We start from the raw sequence: 14,260 nt of genomic DNA, 5'->3' as shown, positions 1-14,260 counted from the left end.
AAGATGTAGCAACTAATCCAGTTATTCAGGTGTGAAGTAGATAATGTTTAATACATGTAGCTTTGATATGAGTGAAACAGTATGTGTGTGATCGTTGTGTTTGTATGTCACCAACACTCAATAAACCTGTGCTGTGATGAGAGGATGTCTTTGTGAGGCAGATGAACTGATTCTTGAAGAGAACTGCATTTTTGACTGCAGGGAGAGTTTCACCACAGACAGTTCAGCCTCAAACCTCCTACTGCAACATGCAAACACGTGAAAACAGATCCAAGGAAATAAGAACTGTAACATTCTTCTTTTTCTACACAAAGTCATTTCTGTGTGAAGTCCCTGTTTAGGTAAGCACATGCTGTTTTGAATGTTTCTTTTGAAGCAAGTTTCCAGTTATTAAGTCTGAATGTCCAGTCGTGTAATCACCGGAAACAAATGAGAGGTTCAGTACAACTGTTGTCAACCACAGAGAGGTTACATTACCCGACATACAACTATGGATTTATAGGGAACATGATCTTCATTTTTCAAATACCAATGTTAATGCTGTTGTGAGGTAAATAATTTGATAGTTGTATATTGAGATGTCCTGAATTAATCCACAGGATCAGGATCAACATCACAAATCAATCATAAAAAGGCTGACTCTGCTTCCTGGAACTAATCATGCTTTATTAAAACAGTGAAGGAGCCACAGATCAGCACAAATCTAAAACCAAGCAGACAGCAACTTCTATTAAAGATATTGTTACAGACAGAAAGCATCAGTGCACGTTTCTCAGACAGCGTCTGCAGTCCTGCTGGAATTTAAAAGTGACATTAAACTTCAGTATTTTGTTGCTGCTGGGGATGAAGAGTGGGTTTATAAATCCTGCTACAGCAGACACACTTTAACCAAATACAACACTACAGGGTACTCATACAATTCTCAATATCTGGCTGGATATTTTAAGGCAAGCTGTGACAAATGCTGCGTTTCCTTAATGTAAAGCTATTCAGCCATAAGACATCTAAATTAAATTGGATTAGCATTACTTTGTTGAATGGGGACCTCGAAATAAAACATAATGAATTGAAAAAGTGGATCAGACTCTGTCAGCAGATACTTCATATTCCTCAGTAGTTTACTGATATTTAACAACTGTACCGTGTGCAGTTCATGTTTTTATGACTACGTTGGTGAAATTAAATCAGTAGTTGATGTGTTGCACGACAAATGTTGAATTTCCTGCAACATAAAGAAACACATGATTATGTCATATCATTTGATATTATTTTATTCCTCTCGTGCTGTCATGTTGGAGTTGTTGCATGTGTACCGTTGTCTGCTTTATTTGGTGATGAGGTGCAGCCGACGCTGAATGTTTGGCATGGGCTAATGGCAACCTGCAAAGCTGAGCGCAGCATGGCCTTATTACCATCCAGTGAAAGTCATGGTGTGAAAGAGCAAAATAATATGTGGGACAAATATTTTCTATTTCAGAATGATGTAATGCTGGATAAACAATGGAACTGAAAGAAATGATGTTACTTTTATGTAGTTGTTATTGTAATGTGCTAAACTTTGTGAAACTTCAAATGTAGACTTGTTTTAAACCAACAACATGAAGCTGATTGAATGAAAGAATGAAGTAAAGGCGCTCCACCTCCTGAGTCATCTTTTGAAAGTCTTTCCTGTTTCTCTGTTCGCCTCTCGTCCCGCCACCTGTGCAGGCTGAAGAGGGAGCGTTTAGGTCCACATGACTGGCTCTCCATACCTGTGCCTGGAGGCCACGACTGGATGGTGGTGCCCGGCTTGGAGCCAGAGACAACGTACCAGTTTAGCGTCCTGGCCCAAAACAAGCTTGGCACGGGCCCCTTCAGCGAGGTTGTCACTGTGAACACACTAGGTGAGTTTACCCACAACTGCTCGACCGGGACGAAGGGATCCGAGAATAAAAGGACTTTGGCGGGCAGGCAAATACAATTACTGTTAAAAAAACACAACTCACTCAGCATCTTTTTCGAGCAAAGTGTTTCTTTTAGTTTCAGAAATATTGTTAAATTCTCTCAATTATAACTTGCTTCCTAACATTAATTTTAATAATTTGATCATTTGTCCAGATCATGAAAAGTGTCCACTTCGCTTAAAGTTAATGTTGTAAATAAGATGAGCACCGCAGTCATTTTTGAGAGATCTGTGCTGTAAATGAAGTCTGACAAGTTAACGTTTCACACCTGAGCTCTGGAAAAGGAAAAGGACACCCTCTGTGTGAGCGCTGGTCCCGTGATGTTTCACACACCAAACCATTCCCCTTCACCGCAGCTCTTTGTGGATCATGCTAATATTGTTTTAGATTTTCATGTCGCCTTCCTGCCTACAGGTGTTTACTTTTAAAACCATTAGAGTTGATCTCCCAGGACTCTTTTGGTTTCTACTGGTGAGAGAAAGGTCAAGTTAAACCGTGAACTGATGATAAACTTGGCTTAATGGCTCAGTTAGCGCAGATTTCTGTTACTGGAGTGCTTTATTTCACGGGTCCCATATTTTACAATTTGTTTTATGGAAACTTTACTCATTATTTCCTAAAAGTTTGTAGATATTTATCTATAAAATACAATCATATGTACAAAAAAGGCCCACACAGTTTGGATGTACACACATGCATGAAGACAAACACAGACTCACTTGCACCATGAACTCGGGCTCATCAACTTCTAGAACCGTGACCTTGGACCGAGCTGAAAGGAAGCACGTCTTTAGCTTCGTCTCTGAGATGAGAGCCGTCGTTTGTGCAGCATGTCCAACATCAAACTCATTTCGTCTGACCGTTGATTGTTGGTCTGTGGTGGCAGCATTACTTTGAGCTGAAATTGCAGTGTTGGCTATGATGTTTGATTTAAGTCTATAATATGTTGACATAATGGACATTTTTATCTGATTCATTTTCTACTTGATGACACAACTGTATTTTATGGATTTCTTTTGTTTTTACTGGTGCACCAAAAATGAACTGAATCCAAATCGAGGTTCATACTGAACCATGAATGTTGTGTACTGTTACACCCCTATTATTGGACATTTAACAGCACAACTGCAGAGCTACCTTCAACTACTTCCACAAAACCATCCTTGACCAAAATGTGGACAGAAAAAAACCTTTTAACCAAACAACAGCCAGTATTTCTTTTGTGATGTAGATCTTGTATCACAATGCAACTTCCCAACCGTTTTACAAGGTTGCTGAGTGTGGCACATTCAGAGGTCAGGCTGTCTATTGCGAGGGTTATTTTTGTTGCATCAAATTTGTTAGAGCTTGAAAATTGTGTCCGTATTTACTGACTCATGGCTGTTACTCACAATTTTCAATTCGGATTTCAAACTGAAATAAAGCGGCGGCAGACTTACAGTATTGTCTTTTAAAATTCTAGTAAGTCTCCATTATCATGAAGCCCAAGGTTGTTCGGCCCTATCACTCTGGAAGATAAACCGAAGACTCTAAAGATGGTTTTTTGTTCGTGATAATCAGAACAGAAATGTAAAAGCGACCCTGTAAAAGCTCAAACTCGCCTTCAGTTGAATCATTATGCATTATTTAATTCAGTAGTGAGTAGATAGACATTTATTAAGTGTAAATGAAGCTGTCACAAATTATTACTTAAAGATAAGTGACATGCTGAAAATTGCAATAACTGTCCACGCTGCATCACCTTCTATGTCGGCCAAGGAGGAGAAACAAAGAGGACAAAGCTTTCAGCCCAACGGCTGCTTGTTGTTTTTCTCTGCTTTAACAAGTCTTCAAACAAAGAAGTCACATATTCCACGTACATCGTTGCTTAGTCCTCTTTGAAAAATAGGAGCAGACTGTAGTTGGAAACCCCATGCAGTTGACAATTAGTTAGTTTTTAATGGGAATTAGCACTTGAGCGCAGGTAACAGACAAAATCATTTTCAACCCCATCCATATGAAGCTCTATTTCAGATGTCTGCCTTAAAACCACCCAAATTCAGTCAGTTAAATCTCCTCAGCTAAAAGTCAATATGTATTCTTATCTCCATCAGCAGCTCCTGGTGAGATCTGAAAAAACTCCAACATTACATTTTATTTCTCCCTAATCAAAATTGTAGAGTAAATAAAAGCATTATTTTCTGCAGCTCTAACTAAATTTGATACAACCGAAAAGAAGTACAACAAATCTACATCTATGTGAATTATAGTAGCATGGCAGTCTTTTTTTTTTTCTCTCAAAATGCCATTGGGTTGCATTTTAATAACCGATGCGGCCTGATCCTGTTACACTTACTTTCCTTTCTTTCTATTTTCGCAGTTTAAATATTCAGTTCTTCATTTAAAATGAAGTTTTAGCTGTCGGAGCGACCAGAGTCAGTATGAAGGCAACGTGTGAAGCTTTTTCCAGAGACTGTTTCACGGACATCAATACTAACCTTCATCAGGGTTCACGTTGTTTTCAATTTTAAGAAAAGAGACAATCAAGAAACACAAAGTTTTAATGTTGAATAAATTCAAGACAATACAAGTTATGCACAAAAGGAAACTTGATTGAATGAGTTGGTTGAAACTCTCATCATTCCCTCAGTTCATCATTTCAAGTCAAAAGATGTCAGTTCTGAAATAGTCTGACACAAAAAATTAGATTTTTGTTTGTGTTTTTGTTGAATGATTTTGAAATGACCAAAAGCTATAAATTTATATTACGTTAATGAAAATCTATTCATTTATTACACAAAATTCACAGAACAAAGTGTGAATGTAAAGTGACTTCAGTCCTCAGAAGTTATAAAGGTGGGATCATGAAGATCGCAGAGACGAACTGACGTAGACGGGACGTTTATGAAATGGCCTCAGATGACAGGAGGAATCAGAGATGAAGATACGTGTGAATATGTAGCTGGTGATGCATTTGGTATAAAAGCACACATTGTTGTGTGTTAGTGTCAGAGTGTGAAGGCAACTGATTCACTGGTGTCATGCTGGTGGTCCAACTACCCGAATATATAACTGAGTTACTCATATTCTCAACCCTAATGTGCTTTTTCAGTATTTCCTATAAGTACCCCTGAACCATTGGTGCTGCTTACCCCACCACGGTGCCTCACAGCCAATCGCACGCAGCAGGGAGTCCTGCTCACCTGGATCCCACCTGCCAATCACACAGCACCTATCCAGCATTATGTCATGGAGTTTCGCCTGGGGGAACGATGGGAGGTCCTGGACGACAGCGTTCCTGCTGGGGAGACGGAGCTGCTGGCTCGAGACCTTATCCAGGTAAAAGACGGGACACTGACGGGAGACTTTGCACCAAACTTACATCCACCACTTTCTGGGACAAAGAGGTGTTTGAAATGTTAAAGCCACGTTTAGTTTGCAGAGTAGCAGTGATTCGATTAGCCAGTTACAATCCAACTATTACTACTATTATTACTGTCACTCTCAGATGCGTCATGTTTTTTGGGGTTATTTTTTTTTAACTGAAAACTTTTTACAACTTTTATTCTAATGTTCTTGAAAGAATTCCAGTACTTTTCAGTCTTTTTTGACTCTTCTTTTTGTCCATTCTGACTCCGGCTCAAAATAACCCTGCACTCAACACCTGCGTTGATTTGTGAAACACACATCCAACAAGAGGGAGCATGTTTGAGTAAGCAGCACAAGACTCCTAAAGCTTTCCAAATGAACTTCAGTTACACACACTAAAACACTCAAAAGTGAAACCTTGAACAATTTGTATTTATTTACTAACTTAATGCAAAATGCACCAGTTCTCTTCATTAAACCATTTTTGAAGCATCTTAGAGAACTCGGTGTCTTCTGTCCCTTCTTGTAATCCCAGTCTGCCTCCATGATGTTGAGATCAGAGCTCTGTGGGGGTCAGACCGTCTGTAGGACGACTGTTTCTTCTTCCTGTTACTGAACTCAGTTGGTAATGACTCTGTCTTGGTGTTTGGGCTCATTGTCCTCCTGCAGAATGAATTCGGGACCAACCCGATGCCTCCCTGATGGTATTGCATGTTGCATAAAAATCTAAAGTGTATTAAACTTGTGTTCGTCTTTGAGTCCAAACAAAAGTGAATCCAGAGATCAGACCCGTGGAGCAGCTGTTGGAGGATGTCGTTTCAGGGTTATTTGCTAACAGACCAAGCTAGCTGTTTGGTTACCTAACTGGCAAATGTATCAGCTACTGTAATACAGTACATATGAAATATCTGTTCAGATATGACATGATTCAACATCAACAGACGTTAACTGATTATAAAAAAAACAACCTTCAACCACATTTTGAACAAAGCTGGTGTTCCATTATTTCACCTCATCCAGTCGTTATTGGCCCGGAACTTCAGGAATCATTTGGAGTAATTGAATGTGACGGAATTTAGTCCTTTCCTGTTCACTCATTCCCGTCGTATTGATTTAACAGTTTCTCACTGTTTGTTACTGAATGTGTAAAAAGGAAAATGACAGCTAGGCAGACAGAAGAGATTCATCCCTCTCATGTGATCAACACATTCACAGCACGACTCTGATGGAACAATGTGTTGGAAGTTTTCTGTGTTTCGGCGCTGCAGTACATTGAAGGAGTACTGGACAGGTTTGACCTGTGTTTTAGTTGGTTGGTCACTAAGCAGATTCTGATGTCATCATACCACAAATAGAACCGCTGCTAAAGAGTAAGTGTATGTTGATATGTGTATTTCATCTTTATTTGACTGTTTTTAATGAACTCACCGGTCCTGAAATGTTCTGAGCAGAGTTCCCCGCTGAGGTTATCTTCAGAGCTGCAGCCACAGTTCCTGTTAATGTTCTAAATTACAATTAACAGTATCACATGCTGTATGATAATTTGCTGTCACAGCCACCTTAGTTGTCATAGTAACAATGCAGGTGTGCACACACTGACGAGGCTCACTTTCTCCGTGTGCCATTAAAAGCTGATTCCTGTCTTCACTCTATCTTATGTTGTATGCAGCACGCAGGACACACACATGCTTTTATCTGTGCAGGTCTGTGAGTGTCGGGTACTGAGCAGCCCAACACGGAGCAGCAGCTGCAACATGAAATTAAATACAATGTAATACACTATATCCATATAAATTATGAATAAAGTGTGCATTTTTTTTGTTTTAAGAGTGCAATAGATTTCCTAGAGCCATTTGCACTACAGCAAAAGAAAGTCAATATATGCTTACTGATTTATGAGCCGTGGCACAATGCTTCTCTTCCAACTCCTGCTCCTGTCGGCTGATCTCCTGCAATGACACGTTTGAGCATCTTTCTTTAATCTAACTACCACTTTCAGCTCCACGCAAATGCTTGTATCTCTCCTCCCATTGCATAGCGAACACCCCACACACTCTTCTCTCCAGCTCCTTCTCTCTCAACACACACACACACACACACACACACACACACACACACACACACACACACGCACACACACACACGCACACACACACACACACACACACACACGCACACACACACACACACACACACACACACACACACACACACACACACACGCACACACACACACACACACACACACACACACACACACACACGCACACACGCGCACGCACGCACACACATTACACTTAGCTTGTATAACTTTTCTGTTGTAAATTCTCTGTGCATCGTGGAGGTCATCTGACTAGGAGGGATGCTCCATGAGGATCTTTGCCGTGAACACCTTTAAGTTTTGATACGTTCTGACAGTGTAGGAACGAACTGAGCCGGTAACCGAGTCCACAACATATTCAGCAGTGCTGCAAAGTAGGTATCGCACCCTGCTGAAGTGTCCATGAGCAACACACTGGCCGAGCCTTTAACACCTCCGGAGCTGCTGCTCTGCTCAGACAGAAGTCTTTTCATCATCTTTTACTTTATTATCAATCTCAAATGACATTAATCACCATTCTGATAGTCACATAGTCAGCTCATTCATTAAGGGTTCTTATATATCGGTGAAATATTAATGGAGGGTAATGAGGTGTGCGAACATCCTCCATTCACATTGCGCATTTAAATACTTTATATCCACATGTTTATTATACGAAGCTGCTTCTGCTCATTTGGAGAAAAAAAATAAACTGTTACAGAAATATCACTTTTTCATACTTGTCAATGTTTTTTGTCTAAATTGGTGTCAAAAGATTGAAAATCTCCTCTTCCATGTAAACCCAACAATCACTCCAGTCTAACGGTGTTAAACTGAACCTGAGTTTCCAAATAAAAACTGGCCAGAATTTACCGGCATGCTGACCCACCTGAGATTGAGGCTTCATTTTGTTCTGTCCTGAAGAAGCTGAAGACTTCTGGAGTCCTTTCTACAGTATCAGCAGTTAAAGTCACACCAAGCCTTCTTATTTCCATCTTTTGGACTGTCATGGGATGATAAGACACAGTTACCTGTAGTTTTCATAGGATTATTGCCTTCACTACTCTGCTGGTCTACTGTTGAGATGGAGGGAGGCTGTCTGGCTGACGATTTCCCTTTGGATCAGGGATGTCATGCCAAATTTGAAAAAAATCGGTGTGGATTTCCTTTTTAACATTGTTTGATATGACGCAGTTACAAGAGAAGTCAGCAAGATGCACATTTAAAAAGAAAGCAGTTTTAAAAAAGATCCAGGATTCCAGATGTGAGTCAAAACTCCAAAATTCTTCACTTTCCATAATGCTACGTTTTAGCGCCTTGTAGGCGGACAGATGGATTTCTGTTGAAAGTATCAGGTCCTTCAGTGGGTTTTTTTGTTCTTTGTCAGATGTTTGAAAGCTTCCTCTAAAACCACAGATGGCATCGTGTATGTTTTTACAGAAGGCTGAATGGTGCACAGGCTGAGCTTTAAGTGCAACATTTGTAGAGAACTCATGTTAAACTCAGTTTGCAGAACAGGACTTCTTGGTTCCATTGTGTTGTTTATGAAGGAATGATGTAATTTATACCTCAAAATTAATGTAGCTTGGGATGAAATTTTTTGGTATAAACCAACTATTTTAGTCGAACATTTCACTATCTGTGTGTTAGAGTTTTTAAAATCCCCATCGGGAAACGACAACAAACCTACATGCTGAAAATCATCATCATCATCATCATCATCATCATCATCATCATCATCATCATCATCATCATCATCATCATCATGCTGCAGTGAGGCGGACCTGATTGGTTCTTGGTTCTTCAGCCAGAGTGTTTTATTCCCCTAAAGCAGAATGATGTATGAGTGCAGCCAGACTCTCCTCCAGTCCCGGTCCAGTGCAGTGGAGATGCTGTAGGTCTGGCCATGTAACACTGCCTCCAGGTTCATGTTCTAAACCTTCGGCAAAGATTTGCTATTTATTCACAAAGACTTGAAGACTGATATTTGAAGACACAAACCGAATCGTACAAGTTTCCACAGCGTGACTGAAACGTCTTGATGCCATGCAGGAGAATCGAAACGTTTCTCCCTCTGAATGGTAACCTCAATGTCCTCCTTTTCCAGGAGGCGTGGTATGAGTTCCGCATCATGGCCGTGATGGATGACATGATCAGTGAGCCCAGTAATGTCGTAGGAGTGTCCAGCACAGGTGAGCCATTACATCATGTTATCATTTCATATGTGGCAAATTCTGAACATACAAATGTGCAAATATCAGCGTACGTTAACAGTGAACTGTATGCAGGTCAAATGAATCAGAGGCTGAGATACCAGCGCCTTTCATTTACAGCAGGCTGTTTTGGTAATGCAGGGATTCAACCCGACAACCGCTGGCTGCAACCTGCATCTCCATAACCTCAGGCTATCCTAACATCTCTGAGCTGAAGAGGAGTGTTAGATGTATTGCACACGCAGCAACTCAAACTTTACATTTTGCCCACTCAGCACTATTAAATTTAAGCTCACTTTAGATGCACACTCTTATGTAGCATCCTGAAAAGTATGACATCATCGTTCTGCCAGCTTTCCACTGATTGTACTCGGCTGCTTCAGTGCTTAAAAAAAAGAAAAAAGATTCATTAAAGCCAGTCTTTTTCTGGCTGCAATACTGAAAGTCAGTTTTGAATCTGAAATGAAACCCCTCAAAATGTGATGTGGCTCCCGTGCAGAGGTCACTGAGTACACGTCGTTTAATAAGAGCAGCTGTTGGTAGAGTTTATAGAGAAGATTTTCCCAGGAAGCTCTGGGCATCTGGAAGTTCTCTGCTGCCCCCCGCTGGTAAAGCTGGTGATCAAAGCATCCTGCTCCTCTTTGTTGATGTGGGATTCATCTTTCTCTGTGCATATTGTTGAACATGATGAGGATACACTTTTCAAGACAGCAGAGGTGTTCTGTGGCTGATCTGTGATTTACTCATGTTACAGTATTCCTGGAGGAGCAATACTTTGCATTTTTCCTAATTTTAACCACTCTAACAAGTTCATAATGGAGGCTGGTACCTCTGGTCGTCACGGAGAGATTTATTAGCATGTCGGCCACTGAAGAAACTCCCACACTGATAACTGAGGACATTTGTAAAACTGAGCAGCTCTACTGCACGACTTAAAGTAGCTACACACCAGAAACATTGTCCTCATACACTGCTTGGCTTTCCATTACCGTAATGATCGTGTTAATGCTCTGTGCCAGTCGCATTAATTCTGCCTTTGATGCATCCCTGACTTTAATAAGCTGAGAAGTGCAGGCAGCTATGAAAAGAAATGTGGCATTCGAGAATGAAGAGTGGAACAATGTGAACTGCAGTGCAGCTGAATAGTGGCTCTACATTCAGTGAGGTTTTTGAATATGCAAGAATGTAACTTAGTGACACTATTATTACTTTTGGTTTATGAGAGACAGTAATCATCCGGTTTATCTGGGAATGCTTTAAAAGATCAGGCAGAACTACGACCATCTTATAGGCCACCATTTTCCCTGAATTCTGATATCTATTATTATTATTATTATTATTATTATTATTATTATTATTATGGCTCAAGTTCAAATTAGATTTCGCTGAATAATTAGTAAAGAATAAAAAGTAGCTTTAATGTTTTTTCATAAAAAAGCGCAGTCAAAGCTTCTCTTCGTACTCCTGATCCTCCGACCTTTCCGTCCTGTCTGATGTTCTTGCTGCTCCAACTCAACATTAACATTTCATAACTATTTTTAAGGAACAAACATGTAATCTGCTTTTGTCTTCTGCCGTTTTTTGAAGCAACATTTAGATGGAGGATATTTATGAGCAGTTAAAGGAACACAATAAACATTTAATTATGTACCAGCACCTAGAGGTATAACTAGACACTCCTACATCCCCTGTGGTCGGGCGGGATACTCATCTACCGTATCATATTGTCATATTGTGTCTCTCTCCGCTCAGAAATGTGTTTTACTTCTTGTTCCTTCACTGTGCAGAATGATGAATGTGCAGTTTGTTTCTCTGAACAGGGATTCGTCACTGAGGCAATTCAACTTTTAAAATAAACAATGTTAGTAAAATCATTCCTTCTGGATTCCTCAGGGAGGTCATTGAACTTTGAGAGGATTACCTTTATCAGAGAGAAATTATTATTCTGAGCGCAATATTTGTTATGTCTTAAAATCTGTCCTGAGGGGATCTTTAATTAGAATAATGCCGGAGTTTATACTTTAAGAGTGAGATAAGATAGTGCATGAGTAAACATTACCTTCTCCGCACCAAGTTCAGAGTACAGATATTTTAGGAAAGTTAACATTCTGCTGAGTCATCATGTCGTACACCCTGCAGAAGACACATGCAGCAGTAAAGGTCAGCTCCAGCATGCTTGAATCTCATTGGATATGGCAGGACTTCAGTTTTAAAGCCTCCTCTGCAGGAACATCTGTACCAGTGAGGGTGGAGAAAAGTTGTTGGGGAAATGTCTGAGAAGTTATATGTATGCTCTAGAAAAAAGAAAAAAAAGGACCACCAGAAAGTCCCGATACAGTTTGTGAACTTGTTACATTAAATATCTGTCAGGGTGTTCTTTCAGGGAACAGTTTGTTCTTTTCCTGCCGACTTACATCTGTGTGGTAATCTCAGTAGATATCAGCCTCAACTCCAGAGCCACAAAATGAATGTTGACATTAGCTTTGATCGTGAGGCTTTATCAGAAGTCTGGTGAGAAAACTGAAGTTTTATATTTATTTCAATACTCAATTTGCAGATGTGATTTCCTCCAACGTACATGCTGTATGTCCGAATCCTCTGCGCATCCTTTTCTCTCCTTACCATCCCTTTGCTGTTCCACTGCCAGTGTTTCATCCCTCCCTCCTCCCTGTGACTCTCGCCCCGCAGACTTCTTCCCTCCCCCAGAGATGGTGGAGGAGCGTGGACTGGCGCGGCCGGTGGTGGCCGGCATCGTAGCCACCATATGCTTTCTGGCAGCAGCTGTCCTCTTCAGTACGATGGCCGCCTGTTTTGTCAACAAGCAGCGCCGGAGGAAGCTCAAGAGGAAAAGAGGTGAGGCGGAAGGTCAAAAAGTTCTGATATTTAACAAGTCTGCACACTCGCTAAACCAGTAACAAAAATGTATTTGTTAGTCGAATATTATAATACTCCTTATAGCCCTCTTGAATGAAATACATCCCTCTTACTATTTTTATTTCTGTATTTTTGTGTACTATATTTTCTTGAAATGACTTATTTAGTCAAACATCAAATGTCTGTGCAGGAATTTCATGACGTCAAGCAGTGGAGATTCCCTATAGTTTGGTCATGTCCTGTTTAGTTGTTAAAAAGGTAAAAGAAAATCAAATCAAAAGCTGTGAAAAGAAGTGTGAAATAATGAGAAAGTTTAAGGATTTACAAACATTTAAAAACAAGAAGTTCATGAAAAATGGAGACAAAATATATTTCAGACTCTGAACTGGATTAATGAGATCAATCATGTTAGCTCCTTTTTACTGCAGGTATGTCGAATTATTCTATTGAAGTAAATCAACCCGCAGCCGTTATACATGTTATAAATGTGTCTGCCTCAAGTTTCCATCAGAAAGTAAAAGACTAAAGCCCATTGTGATAGCGGGAAACATGACATCAAAACTAAGTGCAGGTGTCAGAAGGTTTCTAAGAGGGCAGTGCACAGAGCTCTAAAATACGTTGTGGAAACTGGATCAGACAGACGAACATGACCACACCATCAGAAGATACATCAAACTTTCATCACTGAGCCAAGGAAAAAAACAAATTCTCACAGATGTAGAATTTGCTAAATAAAGAATGCGAGATTTCAATCAGCAAAATTCCTGATAAAACAAGGCTGTCTAGTTGTGGACGAGTAGCATCTTTAAACCACTTTTCAGGAGGGGACAAGAGGACAAACAACTGGGCTAAAACATACCAGCATGTCACAGTGGATGATGGAAAAAAAAATCTGATTTACAGAAGGATGAATGTAAGGAGACAAACAGTAGAGAGGAGGGTATCACATGATACCCACCCGCCATGTTCAAGTCTGAGTGTTTCTGCTGCTCTGGAGTTTTTCACCTGCACTGACTCTGCTCCACCCTGACTGAGGAGAAGTAGCTCTCCACCCTCCAGAGACATGCTCCACCCTCTGGTTTACATCTTGGTGGAGGATTCATTCAGCATCAGGACAATGAGTCCAAACACCTCAAAGCTTTTGAAAAAAAAAAAAAAATTGAACTTCAAAGAAAACCAAGGACAGCAGACTGTTGTGTACTTACCTCCACCGGACCTCAACCCCACTGAACATGTATGGGGCACTTGAAGAATGAAAAAGACAAGAATATTATTCAATTCAAAACAAATGAAAAATAGGATCCTCATGTATTCTCATGTGATCTCAGACTTGTGAACTATGAGAATATGAGAATATTCTTTCATGTTTTTAGCTTGGTGATTTTATCATTTTGTTAGTTACATTTATAGAAAAATTTTGTTTAGGTCATTTTTTGACATTGCCTGTATTAGATAGCGACGTTTGAGACAAACAGGAAATGTGGAGAATAGAGCAGCGATGTGACATGGAGGAAAGGGCTGACATTTGCACCCATGCTGTTGAGTCACAGCCTTATCATTTACTTGTCTGGTAATGTTCTTGAACTACTCATGCAGCTGTATCTGAGTCACATCCTGTCAACCTCAGAGCTACAGGAGAAATCAGTTTGTTTAGCATTAGAATAAATGCTAAAAGTGTCTTGAGAGAGCAGCTATGGAGTCAGCCTTAATCTTCTGTGGTGTTTCTCATTAAGTATCTGTTGCATTTTACTGTCACCCCGTCACTCTAAAGCTCTGCAGCATTCATGATAATGTTGTCTTGG

General features: G+C 40.2%; 1 protein-coding gene across 1 annotated transcript in view; it reads left to right on the top strand.

The window, feature by feature from the left end:
* Window positions 1-14,260, top strand: part of LOC138629793 (protein turtle homolog B-like) — a 98,583-nt gene that overhangs the window by 62,277 nt on the left and 22,046 nt on the right. The window contains exons 12-15 of the mRNA XM_069713729.1: window positions 1,708-1,883; window positions 5,035-5,261; window positions 9,479-9,563; window positions 12,273-12,437. Coding sequence (XP_069569830.1) covers window positions 1,708-1,883; window positions 5,035-5,261; window positions 9,479-9,563; window positions 12,273-12,437 — 653 coding nt within the window. The remainder of the gene's footprint in view (window positions 1-1,707; window positions 1,884-5,034; window positions 5,262-9,478; window positions 9,564-12,272; window positions 12,438-14,260) is intronic.

The sequence above is a fragment of the Brachyistius frenatus genome, unplaced genomic scaffold (assembly GCF_029030835.1).
Source record: "Brachyistius frenatus isolate BFR_SWC_R1_liver_20210118 unplaced genomic scaffold, ASM2903083v1 Contig_121, whole genome shotgun sequence".
Lineage (NCBI taxonomy): Eukaryota > Metazoa > Chordata > Actinopteri > Embiotocidae > Brachyistius > Brachyistius frenatus.
This window is presented reverse-complemented; position numbering and strand designations above follow the sequence as displayed.